The following is an 18450-nucleotide window of genomic DNA, read 5'->3' as shown; positions in this document are numbered from 1 at the left end:
TTGAGGATAGTACAAGATTTTTCTTAATGACTATCTGTGATTTCCACATTTTCTCAGACACTGCTGCATATGTCCAAGTAGATTATTGTTGTAAACTTTACTAGCAGAACTCAAGAGTGCCATAATTTACATATAGCTAATCTAAATAACAGGGCTTCCCTGGTGACTCAGCAGTAAAACATTCATCTGCAATGCAGGAGATGCAGATTCAATCCCTGGGTCAGGAAGATCCCCTAGAGGAGGGCAGGGCAATGTACTCCAGTATTCTTACCAGGAAAATCCCATGGACAGAGGAGCCTGGTGGGCTACAGTCCGTGAGTTTGCAAAGAGTCAGATATGACTGAGCATGCATGCATCCTTCTAAATTACTATTAACAATAAAGTGCATAAGAAATCAATATTTCAATGTTTATGTATATCATCTCACTTAATATTTTATCAGCTTTTCACAATACTCCTATAAGGCAGTTAGTATGATCAAAGAGGCTAGGAGAGGCAGTACATTTTGGTGTTCTTTCTAAAGAAAGAGGGTTATACTGTGAGTCAAGACCCCAGATTCTTGTTGCTTCTGTTCCTTAACATAGGACCCTGGAAGAAATAATCTTTAGGAGCTTCAGGTTCTTTCACTGTAAAATTAGTTAGGATTCAGTGAGCTTTTAAATTCCTATCAGCTCCACAGTAGTGGCATTACCTCTACTACATCCAAAAACTAGACTAAAATTAAAGTTGTACATACATCAGAACTGAAATACAATACTTGCAGCAAAGAAGAAGTTCCAAAAAATTAATGGGTTATCTCGATCCACAGTTTGGGCAAAGTGATTTTTCCTAACCCAATGGTGGATCTCTTTCAATCTGGCGGCAATGACTTTCTCCCCAGAGAGTAGTTAGTTCAGGTACCACCTCCTCCAGGAGGCCTTCCCTGACCACCACGGGAAAAGCAGCTCCCTCTCTCTACTGTCCATTCTTATGGAACTTTTTATTTTCCTCATTGTCCTTACCATCATCTGAGAGGCTCTGCTTTTACGTGAATGTGTTTATTTTCTACCTCTCTCTGCTGGAACCTAAGATGGAAGAGGAGAGGACCTTTGTGGTCTTCTTCACTGTATTTTTTCTAAATGCTAAAAGAGTACTCAAGCTCAGAGGAAGCGGCTGTACACATTGGTTGAATGAGCAAATAAGGTATGGGATGGTTTAAAAGTAATAATAGAGCCTTATGCAACCTACTCCAGGAGTCTCGCCTGGAGAATCCCACGGAAAGAGGAGCTGGCGGGCTACAGTCTACGAAGGTCTCAAAGCGTTGGACACAGAGCATGCACACACACATAATTTTTATATCTATAGTCTTACACTATTAAAAAGCAGTTCTGTGTCTACTCCTTAACAGCCTTGCCTGATGTAGACTGTCCCACTCCCAGCTAATCATGGATGAGGAAACTCAGGCTCAGAAGGTTTGACCCAACAATTAGAATATCCTGGATTCAAGACTTCTCGGACTTCTACCTTAATGACTAATGTTCTTGACCTAGAACCAATCTTTTATTCCATAGTGCAGAGCTTGGTCTCACCAATATTTTCATCTGGAAACACCTCTATTCAAGCCACCAAGTGGTCTAATATTTAATCTCTGGGATTAGTAATTAATTGTAAGCATAGTTAATAAGTTTACCCACTTCATATTCAAATCATATATGCTAGTATATGTTAGCTGAAGAAACATTTTAGCACTGAGGAAAATCTTCATTTAACTCAGTTTCTGCTACTTATTTCAACAAATGTATTCTGCTGTTCCTGCCCATTAAGTACTGTGGCTCTGAGATTAACCTTTCCTGTTTGCTTGTGCCTGACCTCAAAGCATCCTAAATCACTCACAGCAATTCTGATGGCTTCAATTTATGAGAACACCTTCAACTATTCATCTTTTAAATCCTGAAAATGATGATCCCTGCACAACAGCAGCTCTCTTTTTAATCTTAGCTGATAACTCTGATTAAACACATCCAAAGGCTGATTACCCCCCCTGTGGTTAATGCCACTGTCACCGCTAACTACTCAGTTCACAGCGGGAATTGCCTTCAAGAGCCCATTTACATTATCACTCAGAACTGATTTACACTGTTATTTCCTATTGATCACATAGGAAAAAGAAGGTATAGACGATGTCCTCTGAACGCCTGCAAAGATGTCAACTAGCGCAAGCCAAGTATAGGCAGCTATTCCACACTCAGACAGTAATGCAACGGTGTAAATACCGAGTTACTCCCCAACTGTAGACATGTTTAAAAGATACTATTTACTATTAGAATTGTAAATATTTCATCACAAAACCACTGGGGGAATGTCACCAAAATTGATCAAATCAAATAAAGAGAAAAAGAACATAATCTAACTGTAGCTTCTATGTGCACCATCTGAACAAATTAAGCAAAAAAAAAAGTGCTTCTTTGCTCTGCTAAATAGTCTTTGAGCAAGGAGCACGCCTGATGACAGGATAAAACACGTGCTGCAAGAGGCAGCGGTTCTAGCTCTGCAGATTTCTGCAGTCACACAGGTTTATCTGGAGAGTACTTTTAGTCAGCTTATGGCAGCGCAGCTGTGACAATAACAAAGAAAACACTTCCATTAATTCCTCCAGTAAACACGTATTGAAAGCCTCCAGCTCTGAAGTGGGCATTTATTATGTCAGATGCTAAAGATTCTAGGGGTGAATGAGACTGATACGACTTCTGTTCTCCTTAAGCTGTTATCCTGTTTGAGAAGACTGGTTATAAACAAGGAAACAAATTAAATACAGATACCATCACTAAGTGTGAAAATGCCACAAAGCAGTGGAGAGCATGTCAGAGTTCTCTTCAAAGAAAACTCAAATCTGTGACCCAAAAGGAAGCCTGTGTTGTGTGCTGGGTGAGCAATCAAAAGGCAAGGGTTCTGCCCTGAATGACATCACTGTCTAGGTGATGGTTTTCACATTAGAATGTGTGAAAGCTTGTTCAAAAACAGAGTCTCTGATTCAGTACATCTGGGGTGGGACACCAGAGTTTGTATCTCTAACCGGTTCCCAGGAGGCGTTGCTGCTGTTTCTCCACGGAGCCCATTCTGAAAACCTTCTGTCCTTCTCACGTCCATATTCATCATGAGGACCACAAAGGAGATAAGCTATACAAAATTCACTTAATATAAATGAAAGAGGTGGTAATTATAAAGAAATCGATTCAGACAGACATTAAACTCCTAAAGCACTTAAGGAAAATGAGCCAATCAGGGTTGATTTGAGGACAAAAAAAAAAAAACAAAAAAAAATCTCATCTCTCTCTCCAGGAAGGAAGATGATTTTATGTTCTTCAAAGGCCATTTTTCTCTTTACGGAGTATACGGCATTTCATTTCAGAAGGGCTCATGAGGGCTCTCGGGTCTCCGCCACAGACTGGCCGTCACACTCTTAGCAGCAAGCCCTCTCCGCCGCCGCCACAATCAGACACCTGCTGAGGGAGCCACGCGGTCAAAATCAGGTGGTGTTTTGCAGAGGACTGACTCAGAGCCATCTCGTGAGCTACCCCTGGAAACTGAATTTCCTCAGGACTACAGGCTCCCGTTCAGCACACTAATACAACTGGAAGAAGCAAGGAATAAAGATGTGTTGCCTAATACTCTGGTGGTTTGACTTAACTTTCCCTTCAGACATTTGATATTCACTCTCCAGTTCGGGCCCTGTTGAGAAAAATGACTTATTTCTCCACCCCACCCCACCCCCCGCCAAGCATGTTTTTTCCCAAGGTAGTCTTATAATTTGAAAGACTTTAAAAGGCTTCAGATCATCCTCCCCAAATGAGGTTCTGTTGAAGCAACAGAAGCAGGGGCTGTCCCAAGGAAGAGATGGCAGGTATTTTAATCCCATTTTTATCAACAGTGATCTGAGTAAGTCACACACATTCAATAAAATTGAGTAAACAGTTAATCCCTCTCAATCTCAGCTTCCTCTTTTATAAAAAGTAAGTATTGCCACAGACTAGTTGTTGGCCAACTTTTCCAGCAAAGGGTCAGACAGTGATGTTTCAGGCTTTGTGGCCGTACAATCCTGGTCTCAACTGCTCAGCGCTGTCCCATGACAGCAGCCATAGACGCTGTGTAAACACACGGGCCCGTCTGTGTTCTGACAAAACCTCTATTTACAAAAACAAGCAGCAGGCCCAGCCCTCCCTGGCTGCAGACTCGCTCCCTAGCTCAGGAATACCGACTTGGTCACTTCCACGCCTGGAATACGGACCTGGTTTGTTACTGGGAGCAACAGATTTACACTCTCTGTACTTGAATTTCTCTGTGTGTTGGAAGAAAACATCACTCACGATCTCAGTTCCTCACAGAAATTTCAAACGGACTACTGAGCGAATGTCTCAAAGCACTATGATTTCTTGATGAAGGACACAAGAGAAGTCCTAATTATTATCAACAGTACCTTTTTTAAGCTACGGTCATCTGATTATTACTGCACCTGGGAATACTCTAAGGATGCTGGGCCCACCACTCCGTGGCATTCACACGTACCGTGCTGTGGTCTCTCGCCCAAGAGTCTCCCCTCAAATGATTAATGGAAAGCACTCCACTGGATGCTAATACTGCCCTTTGACATTGCACAGAGATTAAATAGAAGCATCTTTTTAAAAAAACAGAGCCCACCATTTTATATACACAAATTTAACATTTTCCCATTTATCTTTGATGATTATTCACCCCAAGGCCTAAAAGTGGCGCATTCTCAAGAAATAAAATAGACATGTGACCTATGATGAAAATCATCAAATAAAGTTGATGTGACTTCTTTATTTTTTTTTGTTCACCTTTAGAAGAAGGTCCATTAAGATTAAATTTCTTAAAATAACAGAAATGAACTTCTTTGCAAACTAGAAGCAGACTCACAGACATAGAAAACAAATTATGGTTACCATACGGGAAATGGTGGTAGGGTGGGGGAGTGATAAGCTAGGAGTTGGGGGTTAACAGATACATACTACTGTATTCAAAATAGACAAATGACAAGGACCTACTGTACAGCACAGGAATTATATTCAGTATCTTATAATACCCTATAATGGAAAATAATTGAAAAAGAATATATATAGATATATATATATAACTGAATCACTTTGCTATACACCTGAAACTAACATTATAAATCAACTATAATTTTTTTAAAAAAGACTAAATTTCTTAGATAAAAGACTTTGGAATTAGGTATATGGTAAAATATGATTTAAAAAACACAATATATAACTAACACTGATTTCATAATTTCTTAGAAATATTAGCATACATTTACATCCCCCAGACCAGCAACTGGGGCTTCCCCAGTAGCTCAGTTGGTAAAGAATCCGCCTGCAATGCAGGAGAGCCAGGTTTGATCCCTGGGTTGGGAAGATCCCCTAGAGAAGCGAATGGCAAACCACTCCAGCACTCTTCCCCGGAGCATGGACAGAGGACCTGATGGGCTGCAGACCACAGGATCGCAAAGAGTCAGACACGACTGAACAACTTTCCTTTTCCTATCAGCAGTTATCAACCAGTCTGCCGCCTTTAACAATCAATGCATTTGACAGATATTTCTCTAGTATCCATTATACACAAGAGACTTCTAGGAAGATGGAAAGTTTGCATAAATAACAATAATAATAGCAAGTGACATGTGCTCTCAGCATGTTAACATGGAGTCTTCTGGATTTTGAGGAAAAAGAAGGTACTTTTAGTTGAGTTGCTTCATGGCAGAAGTGATATTTGAGCTGAGTTTGGAAGATAAGTAGAAAGGAAGACAGAATTCTCTAGAAACTCTCCAACATAGATCCCATGTACCATGTACAGACATGCCATCTTGAGCAATTCAGATCATGTAAAAGGTCGTAAGCAGCTCAAGATAGGAGAGTAAATCATGGAAGGCCAAAGATAATCAGGTTAACAAGTCTGTGTTTGAGGAAAAACCCACTGAAGGATTTGGAGAGGAGTAGAATTAGATTTTGGAAGAGGGTATTGGAACCCACTCAGGTATTCTTGCCTGGAGAAACCCCATGAATGGAGAAGCCTGGTGGGCTATAGTCCAAAGGGTCACAAAGAGTTGGACATGACTGAGTGATTAAGCACAGCACAGAGTCAGATTTTATTCATTCATTCAAAATGTTTATTGAGCCCCTATTAAGTGTCATACATTTTTTTTTCTGTATGGATACAATAATAAATGAAAAAGATGCAGAAAAACAACTACTGCCCTCATTCCAATCTGGGGACACAGACAAGAAACTAAATAAGTAAATGACACAGTGTATTTGAAGGTTACATGCTACAGATAGACAGTTATAAGTAACGTAGAGAAGTAATTAAAAATAGGTGAGTTAGGGTGATACCTGAGGTGAGGTTTGAGCAAGGATTTGAATTAGGTGAGGGCAACAACCACACATATATCTAGAAGAACAGAATCCCAGGTAGAGGGGATGCTAATGGAAAGGCATTAAAGATCAAGCAAAGCAGGCTGTGTGAGTGAGCGGGAGGACAGAGACGGTAAGGAGGGTCCCATGTCACCTGGAGCCTGTAGACAATCACAGGGACTTTGAATTTAGGAACATTCATCTACGAAGACTGCGCAGAATGGACTGCAGGAGGGCAGGAATTAGAAGTAGAAGCAACAGGCAAAACCGTCTTTGTCTTGTCAGGTGAAAATGTTTGAAACCATTCATTCGTTCATCTAACACATATGCTAGATATTGATCCCAGGATTGAAATTGAGATGGACAGGCCTTGGCTATATGAAGCCGAGCCTCCCAAAGAATGACAACAGCATGGACAGAAATGTCCAACTGGTTGGCAATAAAAACCTATAGAAATATAAATTTTATTATGAATCCAAAAAAATTAATATTATAAAAGAGAGTGTTTCACAAGGTCAAATCATACAAACAGTCCTAGTCCACATTCTAAGTCAATTCCTTAAAATACTGACCAATATTCTTTCCACTCATAACTTTTGATAAGAATGACTGGCCATTCTACATCAAAAAAAAAAAAAATCATTCAAAATATCCAAGCAGTGAAGAAATGCTAAATCTTTGAGGCTTATCACTCCACCGATTAGGATAGATCACAGAATACAGACTCTAAGTATAATTAATTCAAATACCAGCACTTATGAATAGATTAATTGAGCAAGCATGAAGGAAGCAAAGACCAGTCCAAAATTACCAAGTTTGTCTGTAACCCAGACAACAGCATTTTGCAAACAAATTGCTAATGCACGCAGATATTATCACTGGTGACTGGATGACTGGCTTTAGTACCTTAAATGATAAAACTGCTGTCACAAAGGACAGATAGGAACTAGACTCTGCTGTCAAACTGTCATGGCATTATTAAATATGGAAGGGAAAAATGACCCAAACAGTATGTAATGAGCTCCCTTTTCATTCTTTCGCTACAAAAGCACATCTGTGAATTGTTAATGACTCTGAAATAGATGAACCAAATTGATGAGAAAGAAAAATATCTCTCAGGGACAGGGAAAGGGAAAAGGAATACACACAATGTTTATAAAATATAATCTAAAACACCAGGGCTGGTGAAAGTACTGTGATACACTACAGGGTAGTGTGCAAAGTCTAAGCTGTTATTACTCAGTTCTTATTGTTTTCATTGTTTTTATGTTTTTTAATGTAGAGCACTAATCTCATTAAACATAGAGAAACACTGAGATCTATTCACAAATACCCCATATCTGTGGCGTTCTTGAGGTGGTTCTGCCATTCTAGTCTGGGAACTGCTACCCTGCTGGATTTCTCCCTAGATGTGCCCTCTGGGCTGGTGTGTCATCTGATTCAGTATCTCAGCTCACAAAGATTCCATACCGAGTTCTGGCGATTGACTTTTCCACGGCTAGAGTCCTTGTTCGACAAAGACTTACTTGCCCTGGAATGCCCAGGAATCCCAGTCATGGAATTCCTCAAGCACAGGTATACACTGATCTCTGTACCTCAGTGTCTGGTGGTGTAGAAGCCTTCAACAACCCTGAGCTGAGCTGAATGACAATCAAGGAAGCTCATACAAGAGGGATTTAAGACAGGAGCAAGTACACGAAAAACAATGATCGTGGTGTCTCTCCATACAAGAGAGTCACCACTTAATTTGGTCATAGTTAATGATTCTGAGGCTATCTGTCTTCAGAAAAATCTCAGGGCTGAAGAACTTCTGATTTGTGCTTTAACTTATAAGAAAGAAAGTACTGAACCAATAGGAGACTACAATTATTCATTGGTTTAAGGACAGTCACCAGTCTGAAAATCATCAATAATCTGCTTGTCCTCAGGGTGGAATCGGTCGACTATATCACGAAGGTAGTATGGCGGTAAGAAAGAAGAATGACCAATATTGGTAAATAGGGAATCGGACCATCCCGGAAAGGGAAACCTCCTTTAATACTCAGGGCCTCTGAGTCAGAGGGAGTGCTCTGAACACCACTGCACGCAGAGGACTTACCTGACGTAAATATACTTTCCAAGTAGGAGGGAAGGCCGTTGGCCCATGATTTGACTCTTTCACACAAGATAAAAACACTAACAAGGAAAGGAAAAGGAGAAGCCACTAAAGGAAAAATTAAACAGTATATAGCAGATGTAGTTTCACTAGCAGTATACTGTGAGGAATCCAGAATGCAGTATTGTAATTTCTACAAAGAATATCATTTTAATATGTTACTGCTCACTAAAAATCCTCAAATTTAAATATACTTCAGTCTTAAGACTGTAACACACTTGATCTCGCCACTCATACATATCCATGACAAATCCATTCCTATAACTGGTCTATAGAGTCCGAAGGTTGTGTTATGACTTTTTAGTCACATATTCTCCACGATTAAAACAGAACAAAGAAATCAACTTCATTTTTAACCCCCGCAAAAAAAGTGTTCACCAGAAGGTTATCGTAAAAAGCAGGTGAATGGAATAAACAACCAATTGGTTTCCCAATTTCCAGACCAGTGCATGGCTTAATGGTACAATGAAACCCTGTAACTCCACCCCCAAGCCCTGAAGATTATGTGATACAAAAAAATCTGTGCCTTTAACCAGCTTCTCTTTCAGTATTATTTATTCCGCATCACCCTATGCAGTTGGCTAAACGACTAAGCAACAAGGTCAATCAAATGCAATACCCCTCTCCATTCAAATATAATGGAAATTTTGACCATTCCACATTCTAAAGAGCAAATACATTCTCACTCTGACAACCACATTCCATTGGCTTTTCCTAAAAGCCAAGCGTGACAGATGCCTTGGCTGTAATTGCCAATCAGCCTTTCCATGGCAGCTGAAAACACAATACATCACTTTGATCTCCTTTGCTCTAAACACATCCGCAATCAAGAAACCTGAACAAGGAATAAGAAATTGGCATCGTTTCTAGAAGCTGTCACTCCACAGCATTTAAATACTGTAAGGTAGAGTTTGCTCATATTTTTATTTTTCTGTTTCAGAGACACTTTGTCGAGGATCTGAACAAAAATCACCTACAATTAAACATTACTCTCTCTATATATATATTTGGAGATGTATTCAAAAAAAACACATTTCATTACCATGTACAAAATCTCAGTACAAGCACATTTAATTAAACACCACCACTGCCACTTCCTCCTCCAGTTACCCACCTGAGGAATAAAACAAGAGTGCTCATCTGATTTAGAAACAGTACTCAAAAGAGCTGAACTCACATTTTGCAGGCAGGTCATAGCCACACGTGATTTTTGCATGTCCAGTTTCACAGCCGTTCAGGTTACGACATTCAGCGAGCAGACAGGGCCCGGCTGCTCTGTGAATACAGCCATCCACTGCCGGAGAGAGAAAAAAGTTAGCCCATGTTTGCTCTTTTGGAAATAAAGGCACAACCGGGGACAGGGAAAGCCAAGAACTCAAGTTTTCCCTCTTAGAAATCACCACACCCCTGGGGAAGGAAACCCACGGTGTTCAGTCCCTTAAACCTCATTTTCTCCTCTCCAGTTCTCTCTCTGCACCTCCAGTTCATGTGATCGGCAGAAGGAGCAGGGTTCAGGAAACAGCGTGCAGTTTAATGTTAAATAACAGGATCCTTAGCTCGTACTGCAGCCTGGATTTGTAGTTCTGTTCCAGCGTCAACTGGGTAACTACTCCCACCATGTCCATTTCAAGCTATCAACTCCATGTCACCTAAACACAGGATTCTGAAGAAATGCTACTGATCCTGCCTCCAAGGCGGTAAGTGTTGCCTCCAGTACACCACAGGTTATAGAAAAAAAAAGGTCAAGAAGCAAGAGAAAAAAAAAAGCACTCGGGAACATTTGCCACTGCGGCAAAACTGAGACAGTAAAGCTGTGGAAGAAAGACCCAGACCTCTAAGTTCCTTCCCCTCTCAACAGCATGGCACAGATACAGTAGGTATCTGCAGGGTATCTAGGGGTTAGAAGGCAGGCGAGAGTGGCTCACGTCTGGAAAAGTGCCTAGAGGAGCAGCCCTCGCTGTCTTGACATGGAAAGAAGAACCTCCACAAGCTCTTGCTCCAGCTCTGCTCACTGAAGAGGCCCTGCTCCTCCCCAAGCCCGGGTCTCACCACCTCTCTGAATCTCACCTCGCCCTGCTTCATCATTGCCCTTCACAACGAGAACGACCTTCTGAAAACACACATCTGATGCCACTGGAAATTAAAGGTTCATTTGACCAGATTAGGGGCGAGCAAATAGGTAGGGGGCTAAGACTGAATACGCATAATCTAGTTGTTACTGAGAGAGTTCCTTGGAAAGAAAGGAAATGCAAGACTAAAACGAAGGGTTAAGAGAATGAGAGAGAGAGAGTAATAGTTATCTGGGCTGTGAAAACCAAACAGGAATTATAATTATAGAGGAATTATAATTATAATTATAATTATTAGTGGTCCGAATCCTGGAAGATGATGCTGTGAAAGTGCTGCACTCAAAATGCCAGCATTTGGAAAACTCAGCAGTGGCCACAGGACTAGAAAAGGTCAGTTTTCATTCCAATCCCAAAGAAAGGCAATGCCAAAGAATGCTCAAACTACCTCACAATTGCACTCATCTCACATGCTAGTAAAGTAATGCTCAAAATTCTCCAAGCCAGACTTCAGCAATACATGAACCATGAACTTCCAGATGTTCAAGCTGGTTTTAGAAAAGGCAGAGGGAGCAGAGATCAAATTGCCAACATCTGCTGGATCATCGAAAAACATCCAGAAAAACATCTATTTCCGCTTTATTGACTATGCCAAAGCCTTTGACTTTGTTGATCACAATAAACTTGAAAATTCTGAAAGAGATGAGAATACCAGACCACCTGACCTGCCTCTTGAGAAATCTGTATGCAGGTCAGGAAGCAACAGTTAGAACTGGACATGGAACAACAGACTGGTTCCAAATAGGAAAAGGAGTGTGTCACCCTGCTTATTGTCACCCTGCTTGTTTAACTTATATGCAGAGTACATCATGAGAAACGCTGGGCTGGAAGAAACACAAGCTGGAATCAAGATTGCCAGGAGAAATATCAATAACCTCAGATATGCAGATGACACTACCCTTATGGCAGAAAGTGAAGAGGAACTAAAAAGCCTCTTGATAAAAGTGAAAGAGGAGAGTGAAAAAGTTGGCTTAAAGCTCAACATTCAGAAAATGAAGATCATGGCATCTGGTCCCATCACTTCATGGGAAATAGATGGGGAAACAGTGTCAGACTTTATTTTTTGGGGCTCCAAAATCACTGCAGATGGTGACTGCAGCCATGAAATTATAAGACATTTACTCCTTGGAAGTGAAGTTATGAGCAACCTAGATAGCATATTCAAAAGCAGAGACATTACTTTGCCAACAAAGGTCCATCTAGTCAAGGCTATGGTTTTTCCTGTGGTCATGTATGGACGTGAGAGTTGGACTGTGAAGAAAGCTGAGCACCGAAGAATTGATGCTTTTGAACTGTAGTGTTGGAGAAGACTCTTGAGAGTCCCTTGGACTGCAAGGAGATCCAACAAGTCCATTCTGAAGGAGATCAGTCCTGGGTGTTCTTTGGAAGGACTAATGCTAAAGCTGAAACTCCAATACTCTGGCCACTTCATGCGAAGAGTTGACTCATTGGAAAAGACCCTGATGCTGGGAGGGATTGGGGGCAGGAGGAGAAGGGGACGACAGAGGATGAGATGGCTGGATGGCATCACGGACTCAATGGACGTGAGTCTGAGTGAACTCCAGGAGTTGGTGATGGACAAGGAGGCCTGGCGCACTGCAATTCATGTGGTCGCAAAGAGTCAGACATGACTGAGCGACTGAACTGAACTGAATAACTGAAGAAGGAAATGGCAACCCACTCCAGTATTCTTTCCTGGAAAATCCCATTTTCAAGGGAGGCTGGAGGGCTATAGTCATAGGTCACAAAGAGTTGGATACAACCGAGCTACTGAGCGCAGAAGTGCAATAGTTCAGAGTCCACCACGCCATGTAATTGATCATTCTTTACTATTGTCATTATTTTGATGGGAAACTAGATATTGAATGGGAAATTTTTCACTGAGGGGCATGTAACTTGTCTAAATGAACAAGTGGCTTTTGCTACTACTGACTGAAAAGGAAACATGTTTTGGCTGAACAAGTCTCTTAGGGAAAGAAGCTCATCTGGGCTTTCCTACATCACTGTTTGCAGACCTGGAAAATCTGAGAATAAGCCTGAACCTCAAAGACCCTCACAGCAAAATGAACTCTATACTACAGTGTTTCAGCAAACCTACTTGAAATCCATACTCTACCTTTACCAGCCATATGCTGCGCAAGCCCCAGTTTCCTTAGCAATCAGTGTCAAAAATGGCTGTGTCTAACAGAGTTATGCATGGAATTCGAATAATATAACATTATGTGCCCCGTTAATGGTAGTAACTAATATTATCTTAAACTCCTTAGGTGGAAGTTTTGTGTAAATTTTTAAATAACTATTATTCTTATATAAAAAAAGAAAAACATAGAGAAGGAAGAAGAATATGAATACCACTATTTACCCTCCCACCTAGAGAACTCTTCAGCAGTCTGATATTTGTTGCTCTTTCACTGGTTATTCACACACACTTACACATATAATTTTTTCTGTTACAAAAAAAAAAAGGTCATAAGTTTTGTGCACTCTTTCACATAGCAATTTTACTTTGTGAACTATTATACAGTTGTTAAAAAGAACAGGTCAACTTGATATGCAAGTTCAGTTCACTTCACTTCAGTCGCTCAGTCATGTCCGACTCTTTGCTACCCCATGAATCGCAGCATGCCGGGCCTCCCTGTCCATCACCAACTCCCGGAGTTCACTCATACTCAGCTCCATTGAGTTGATGATGCCATCCAGCCATCTCATCCTCTGTCATCCCCTTCTCCTCCTGCCCCCACCCAATCCCTCCCAACATCAGGGTCCTTTCCAATGAGTCAACCCTGCACATGAGGTGGCCAAAGTCTTGGAGTTTCAGCTTTAGCATTAGCCCTTCCAATGAACACCCAGGACTGATCTCCTTCAGAATGGACTTGTTGGATCTCCTTGCAGTCCAAGGGACTCTCAAGAGTCTTCTCCAACACCACAGTTCAAAAGCATCAATTCTTCGGCACTCGGCCTTCTTCACAGTCCAACTCTCACATCCATACATAGAACAACCATAGCCTTGACTAGATGGACCTTTGTTGGCAAAGTAATGTCTCTGCTTTTGAATATACTATCTAGGTTGCTCATAACTTCACTTCCAAGGAGTAAATATCTTTTAATTTCATGGCTGCAAACACCATCTGCAGTGATTCTGGAGCCAAAAAAATAAAGTCTGACACTGTTTCGACTGTTTCTCCATCTATTTCCCATGAAGTGATGGGACTGAATGCCATGATCCTAGTTTTCTGAATGTTGAGCTTTAAGCCAACTTGTTCACTCTCCTCTTTCACTTTCATCAAGAGGCTTTTTAGCTCCTCTTCACTTTCTGCCATAAGGGTGGTGTCATCTGCATATTTGAGGTGATTGATTTTTCTCCCGGCAATCTTGATTCCAGCTTGTGCTTCTTCCAGCCCAGCATTTCTCATGATGTACTCTGCATAGAGGTTAAATAAGCAGGGTGACAATATACAGCCTTGACGTACTCCTTTTCCTATTTGGAACCAGTCTGTTGTTCCATGTACAGTTCTAACTGTTGCTTCCTGACCTGCATATAGGTTTCTCAAGAGGCAGGTCAGGTGGTCTGGTATTCCCATCTCTTTTAGAATTTTCCACTGTTTATTGTGATCCACACAGTAGTCAGTTCTAAATATGAAAATATTTCTAATTGAAATGCCAGTTTTAAGAAATTGATAAAATATGTGATACATATACAACATATAGTATCTATTTTAAAACATATATATTTTATCTATTTTTTATGTATGGTCACAATTTTGTTTACAAATGTAATACAAGCACACATACATACACACCCACATTTACATGTATAGTACACATGTGCTAGAAAGGTATATACCAAAATATCAAAAGTGATTATGGGATGTGAAAGAGAAGGTGAAACTATTAAGAAAAAAATTAGGTTCAAATTTCTCTATGTTTAAATATTTTACAAGAGCATCAAGAGAAGTATTTTAAAGTGAATATGTGAATATTTTTTCTTGGCAAAGAGATCATTAGTTACTTAGTTTGAAACGGATAACTAAAATAGGATTTGATAGTGTACTTAATCATATGCTGTTAAATATTGCTGCATTATTTAGACTGCAGAAAATGCAGTTTGTAAATATCTAATTCACAAAATCTTCATGGTTATACCAGCATTCATGACTGCATTAGGGAAATGAAAGTCGAGCCGAAGAGCTATTTAATAATAATTACTACAGCTTAAATGTATTGAGTGCATCCACATGCCAGGCACTATACTAAGGACACGCATAAAGTACATACTAATTTTATAATCTCCATTTAATGGGAGCTTAAAGGAGGTTAGTGAGTTGCCTACGTTCACAAAATCACAAAACACTGGCAATGTGATTCAACGCTCCAGTTCTGTCTGATGGAGCAGCCACGTTATTAACTGCTGTAGTTCACTGCCTTCGGAACTAGAAACCAGGCGGCCTGACCTCAGCTCTTGCATGTGGCGTATTGAAACACTATGTTATGCTACTTTTTAATTCTCATCAGTTCTATGAATCACAACGTACATGCAATCAAATGCACAGATGTGAAGTGCAGTTTTGATGAGTTTTAACAAACGTATATACACTTATGGAGCAATAATGCCAATAAAGCTTAGAAAAGTTCTGTATCTTTTCCATTGGATTCCCCTCTTACCATCCAGAGGGACCCCATGTTCCAACTTCAGTCACCTTAGCTAAGTCTTGTCATATATAATCTTCATATAAGAGATGGTGGAGGGGGCTAGCTTCCTTCACTCAGCATATTTTTTAGATTCATCTGTGTTGTTGCATGTATTAATATTTCATTCCTTTTCATTCCTGAGTAATATCCCATTGTTGAATATAACATATTTTTTAAATCCATTCATCTGTGAGTGGGCATTAGAGTATTCGTATTTTTGGCTATACTGAATAACTCTTTGTTTTGTGGCTGTATGTTTTCATTTCCATTGGACGAATACTGGTGAATAAAATTGCTGACCTAGTATATGTTTTACTTTATAAAGAATTAATATATAATTTTCTCAAGTGATTATACCAGTTTCCATATACCCTCAGCAATGTAGGAGAGTTCAAATTTTGGCAGTCTTTGGTGTTTTCAGACATTTCCATTTTAGCAATCCTAACAGACATAAAGAGGTATCTCATGATTTCAATTTTCATTTCCCTGGGATTAACGGTGTTAAGTATCTTGCCAACTTCTTACTGGCCATTTATATATATTCTTTTTGGATGTGTCTTTCCATGTCTTCTGCTAATTTTATCATCTTTTTATTACTGAGTTGTGTTAAATGTATTATTTGTTCCATACAATATTTTGAAATGTCAGATATTTTATTTTTTTAGTTCTTGTGATTTTCATTTTTTTTTATAGTTTTCATATCACTCCTGAAAATTCCCATATTTTAACCCATTGCTATGCTTTGTGTGTTATTCACTCAGTCATGTCCAACTGTAGCCTGCCAGGCTCCTCTGTCCATGCAATTCTCCAGGCAAAAATACTGGAGTGGGTAGCCATTCCTCTATCCAGGGGACCTTCCTGACCAAAGGATGGAACCTGGGTCTTGTGCATTGCAGGTAGATTCTTCACCATCTTAGCCACCAAGGAAAATGAATTATCAGATTTCACATAATTTTGGAATCCCTGTATGCCAATTTCAATATCTGGGTCAGCTATTAATCTGTTTTTATTGGCTGATTTTCATATGACTCTTGGTCACATTTTCTTATTTCTTTTCATGTCAAGGAATTACTGATGGCATATGAATATTGTGAATATGTTGGAGAGGCTTTAGATTTTATTTTCTTTCTCCAAATGGTATTTAAGTTTATCCCAGCAGGCAGTTAACTGCCAGGTAACAGGGAAACTGAGCTCTAGGCTTTGTTAAGCCTGGTCATTTTTTCTCTTAGTCCTAGGATATAGTCTTTATTCCTAAAGCATGAACCCTCAGGGGTTTTAGTGCAAATTTCAAGGTGTTTTGCAATTCCCTCTAACCTGGGGGGATTAAAATTCTGAACTGGCTATCCTTACACTGAGAAGATGATGAACGCTCTAGTCAGCACCCTCAGCCTTCCAGCTTTGGTTTCCTTCCTGGACTCCAGGGAGTACCTCCCTGCACAAGCATAAGTCAAAGTTCAACCAAAGATTGAAGGTATTCATTTATAGATTCAGTGGTTCCCACTCTGTGGCTGTTTCTGTTCTGAGATCCTTATCTGAATTCCTAGTCATTCTGACAACCCCAAAGTCAGTTCTATGATTCCTAAAGCCAATAAACCTATTGTTTTCAATCTGAGCCCCAAAAACCATTTGCCAGGCTGGGTAGACGGAGCCCTCAAGGTCAAAGCCATTTAAATGTAGATTTCACTCAGTGTGGTTTTTTCCTTTAAGAGGATCGACTGCTTTTAGTTGCTCTCTACTGCCAGTAAATACTTTTTGTCATTGCTTTTTTATTTTGCCAAAAATCTGTATATACTCTTAGTGGGATGGCTAGTCCAATACAGCTTATTCTGTCATTATCAGAAGCTGGAAGTACATACATTTTTGATCCATATAAATATGATCTCATATTACTCGAGAGCTATATTTCTAGCCCTTTGGGGGAAAAATGTGTATGAGAGAGAAAGATAGTGGTAATATCCTGGAGTGCAAAGTCAAGTGGGCTTTAGGAAGCATCCCTATGAATAAAGCTAGTGGAGGTGATGGAATTCCAGCTGAACTATTTTAAATCCTAAAAGATGATGCGATGAAACTGCTGCCCTTGATATGCCAGCAAATTTGGAAAACTCAGCAGTGGCCACAGGACTGGAAAAGGTCATTTCTCATTCCACGCCCAAAGAGGGGAATTGCTAAAGAATGTTCAAACACAATTGTACTCATTTCACATACTAGCAAGGTAAAGCTCAAAATCCTTCAAGCTGTGCTTTAGCAGTACATGAACTGAGAATGTCCAGATGTACAAGCAGGATTTAGAAAAGGAAGAGGATCCAGAGATCAAATTTCCAACATCCATTGGATCATAGAAAAAGCAAGTGGATTCCAGAAAGACATCTACTTCGGCTTAGTTTACTATGTTCAAGCCTTTGGCTGTATGGATCACAACAAACTGTGGGAAATTCCTAAAGATATGGGAATACCAGACCACCTTACCTGCCTTCCGGAGAAGGCACTGGCGACCCACTCCAGTACTCTTGCCTGGCAAATCCCATGGACGGAGGAGCCTGCTGGGCTGCAGTCCATGGGGTAGCTAAGAGTTGGACATGACTGAGCGACTTCACTTTCACTTTCCACTGTCATGCACTGGAGAAGGAAATGGCAACCCACTCCAGTGTTCTTGCCTGGAGAATCCCAGGGATGGGGGGCACTGGTGGGCTGCCGTCTATGGGGTTGCACAGAGTCGGACACGACTGATGCGACTTAGCAGCCACACTTACCTGCCTCCTGAGAAACCCATCTGCAAGTGAAGAAGCAACAGAACTGGACATGGAACATCAGACTGGTTCCCAACTAGGAAAGAAGTCTGTCAAGGCTGTATATCGTCATCCTACTTATTTAACTTACATGCAGAGTATATCATGTGAAATGCCAGGCATGATGAAGCACAAACTGGAATCAAGATTGCATGGAGAAATATCAAGAACCTCAGATATGCAGATGATACCACCCTTATGGTAGAAAGTGAAGAGGAACTAAAGAGTCTCTTTGTGAAGCTGAAAGAAGAGAGTGAAAAGCTGACTTAAAGCTCAACATTCAAAAA

General features: G+C 40.4%; 1 protein-coding gene across 1 annotated transcript in view; it reads right to left on the bottom strand.

Annotated features, from left to right (window-relative positions):
* The window catches only part of MACROD2 (MACRO domain containing 2), a 2334919-nt gene that overhangs the window by 1544248 nt on the left and 772221 nt on the right, over positions 1 to 18450 (bottom strand). Inside the window, exon 5 of the mRNA XM_018056932.1 lies at positions 9740 to 9856. Within this exon, the coding sequence (XP_017912421.1) occupies positions 9740 to 9856 (117 nt within the window). The remainder of the gene's footprint in view (positions 1 to 9739; positions 9857 to 18450) is intronic.

Source organism: Capra hircus, chromosome 13 (assembly GCF_001704415.2).
Source record: "Capra hircus breed San Clemente chromosome 13, ASM170441v1, whole genome shotgun sequence".
Taxonomy (NCBI): Eukaryota; Metazoa; Chordata; class Mammalia; order Artiodactyla; family Bovidae; genus Capra; species Capra hircus.
This window is presented reverse-complemented; position numbering and strand designations above follow the sequence as displayed.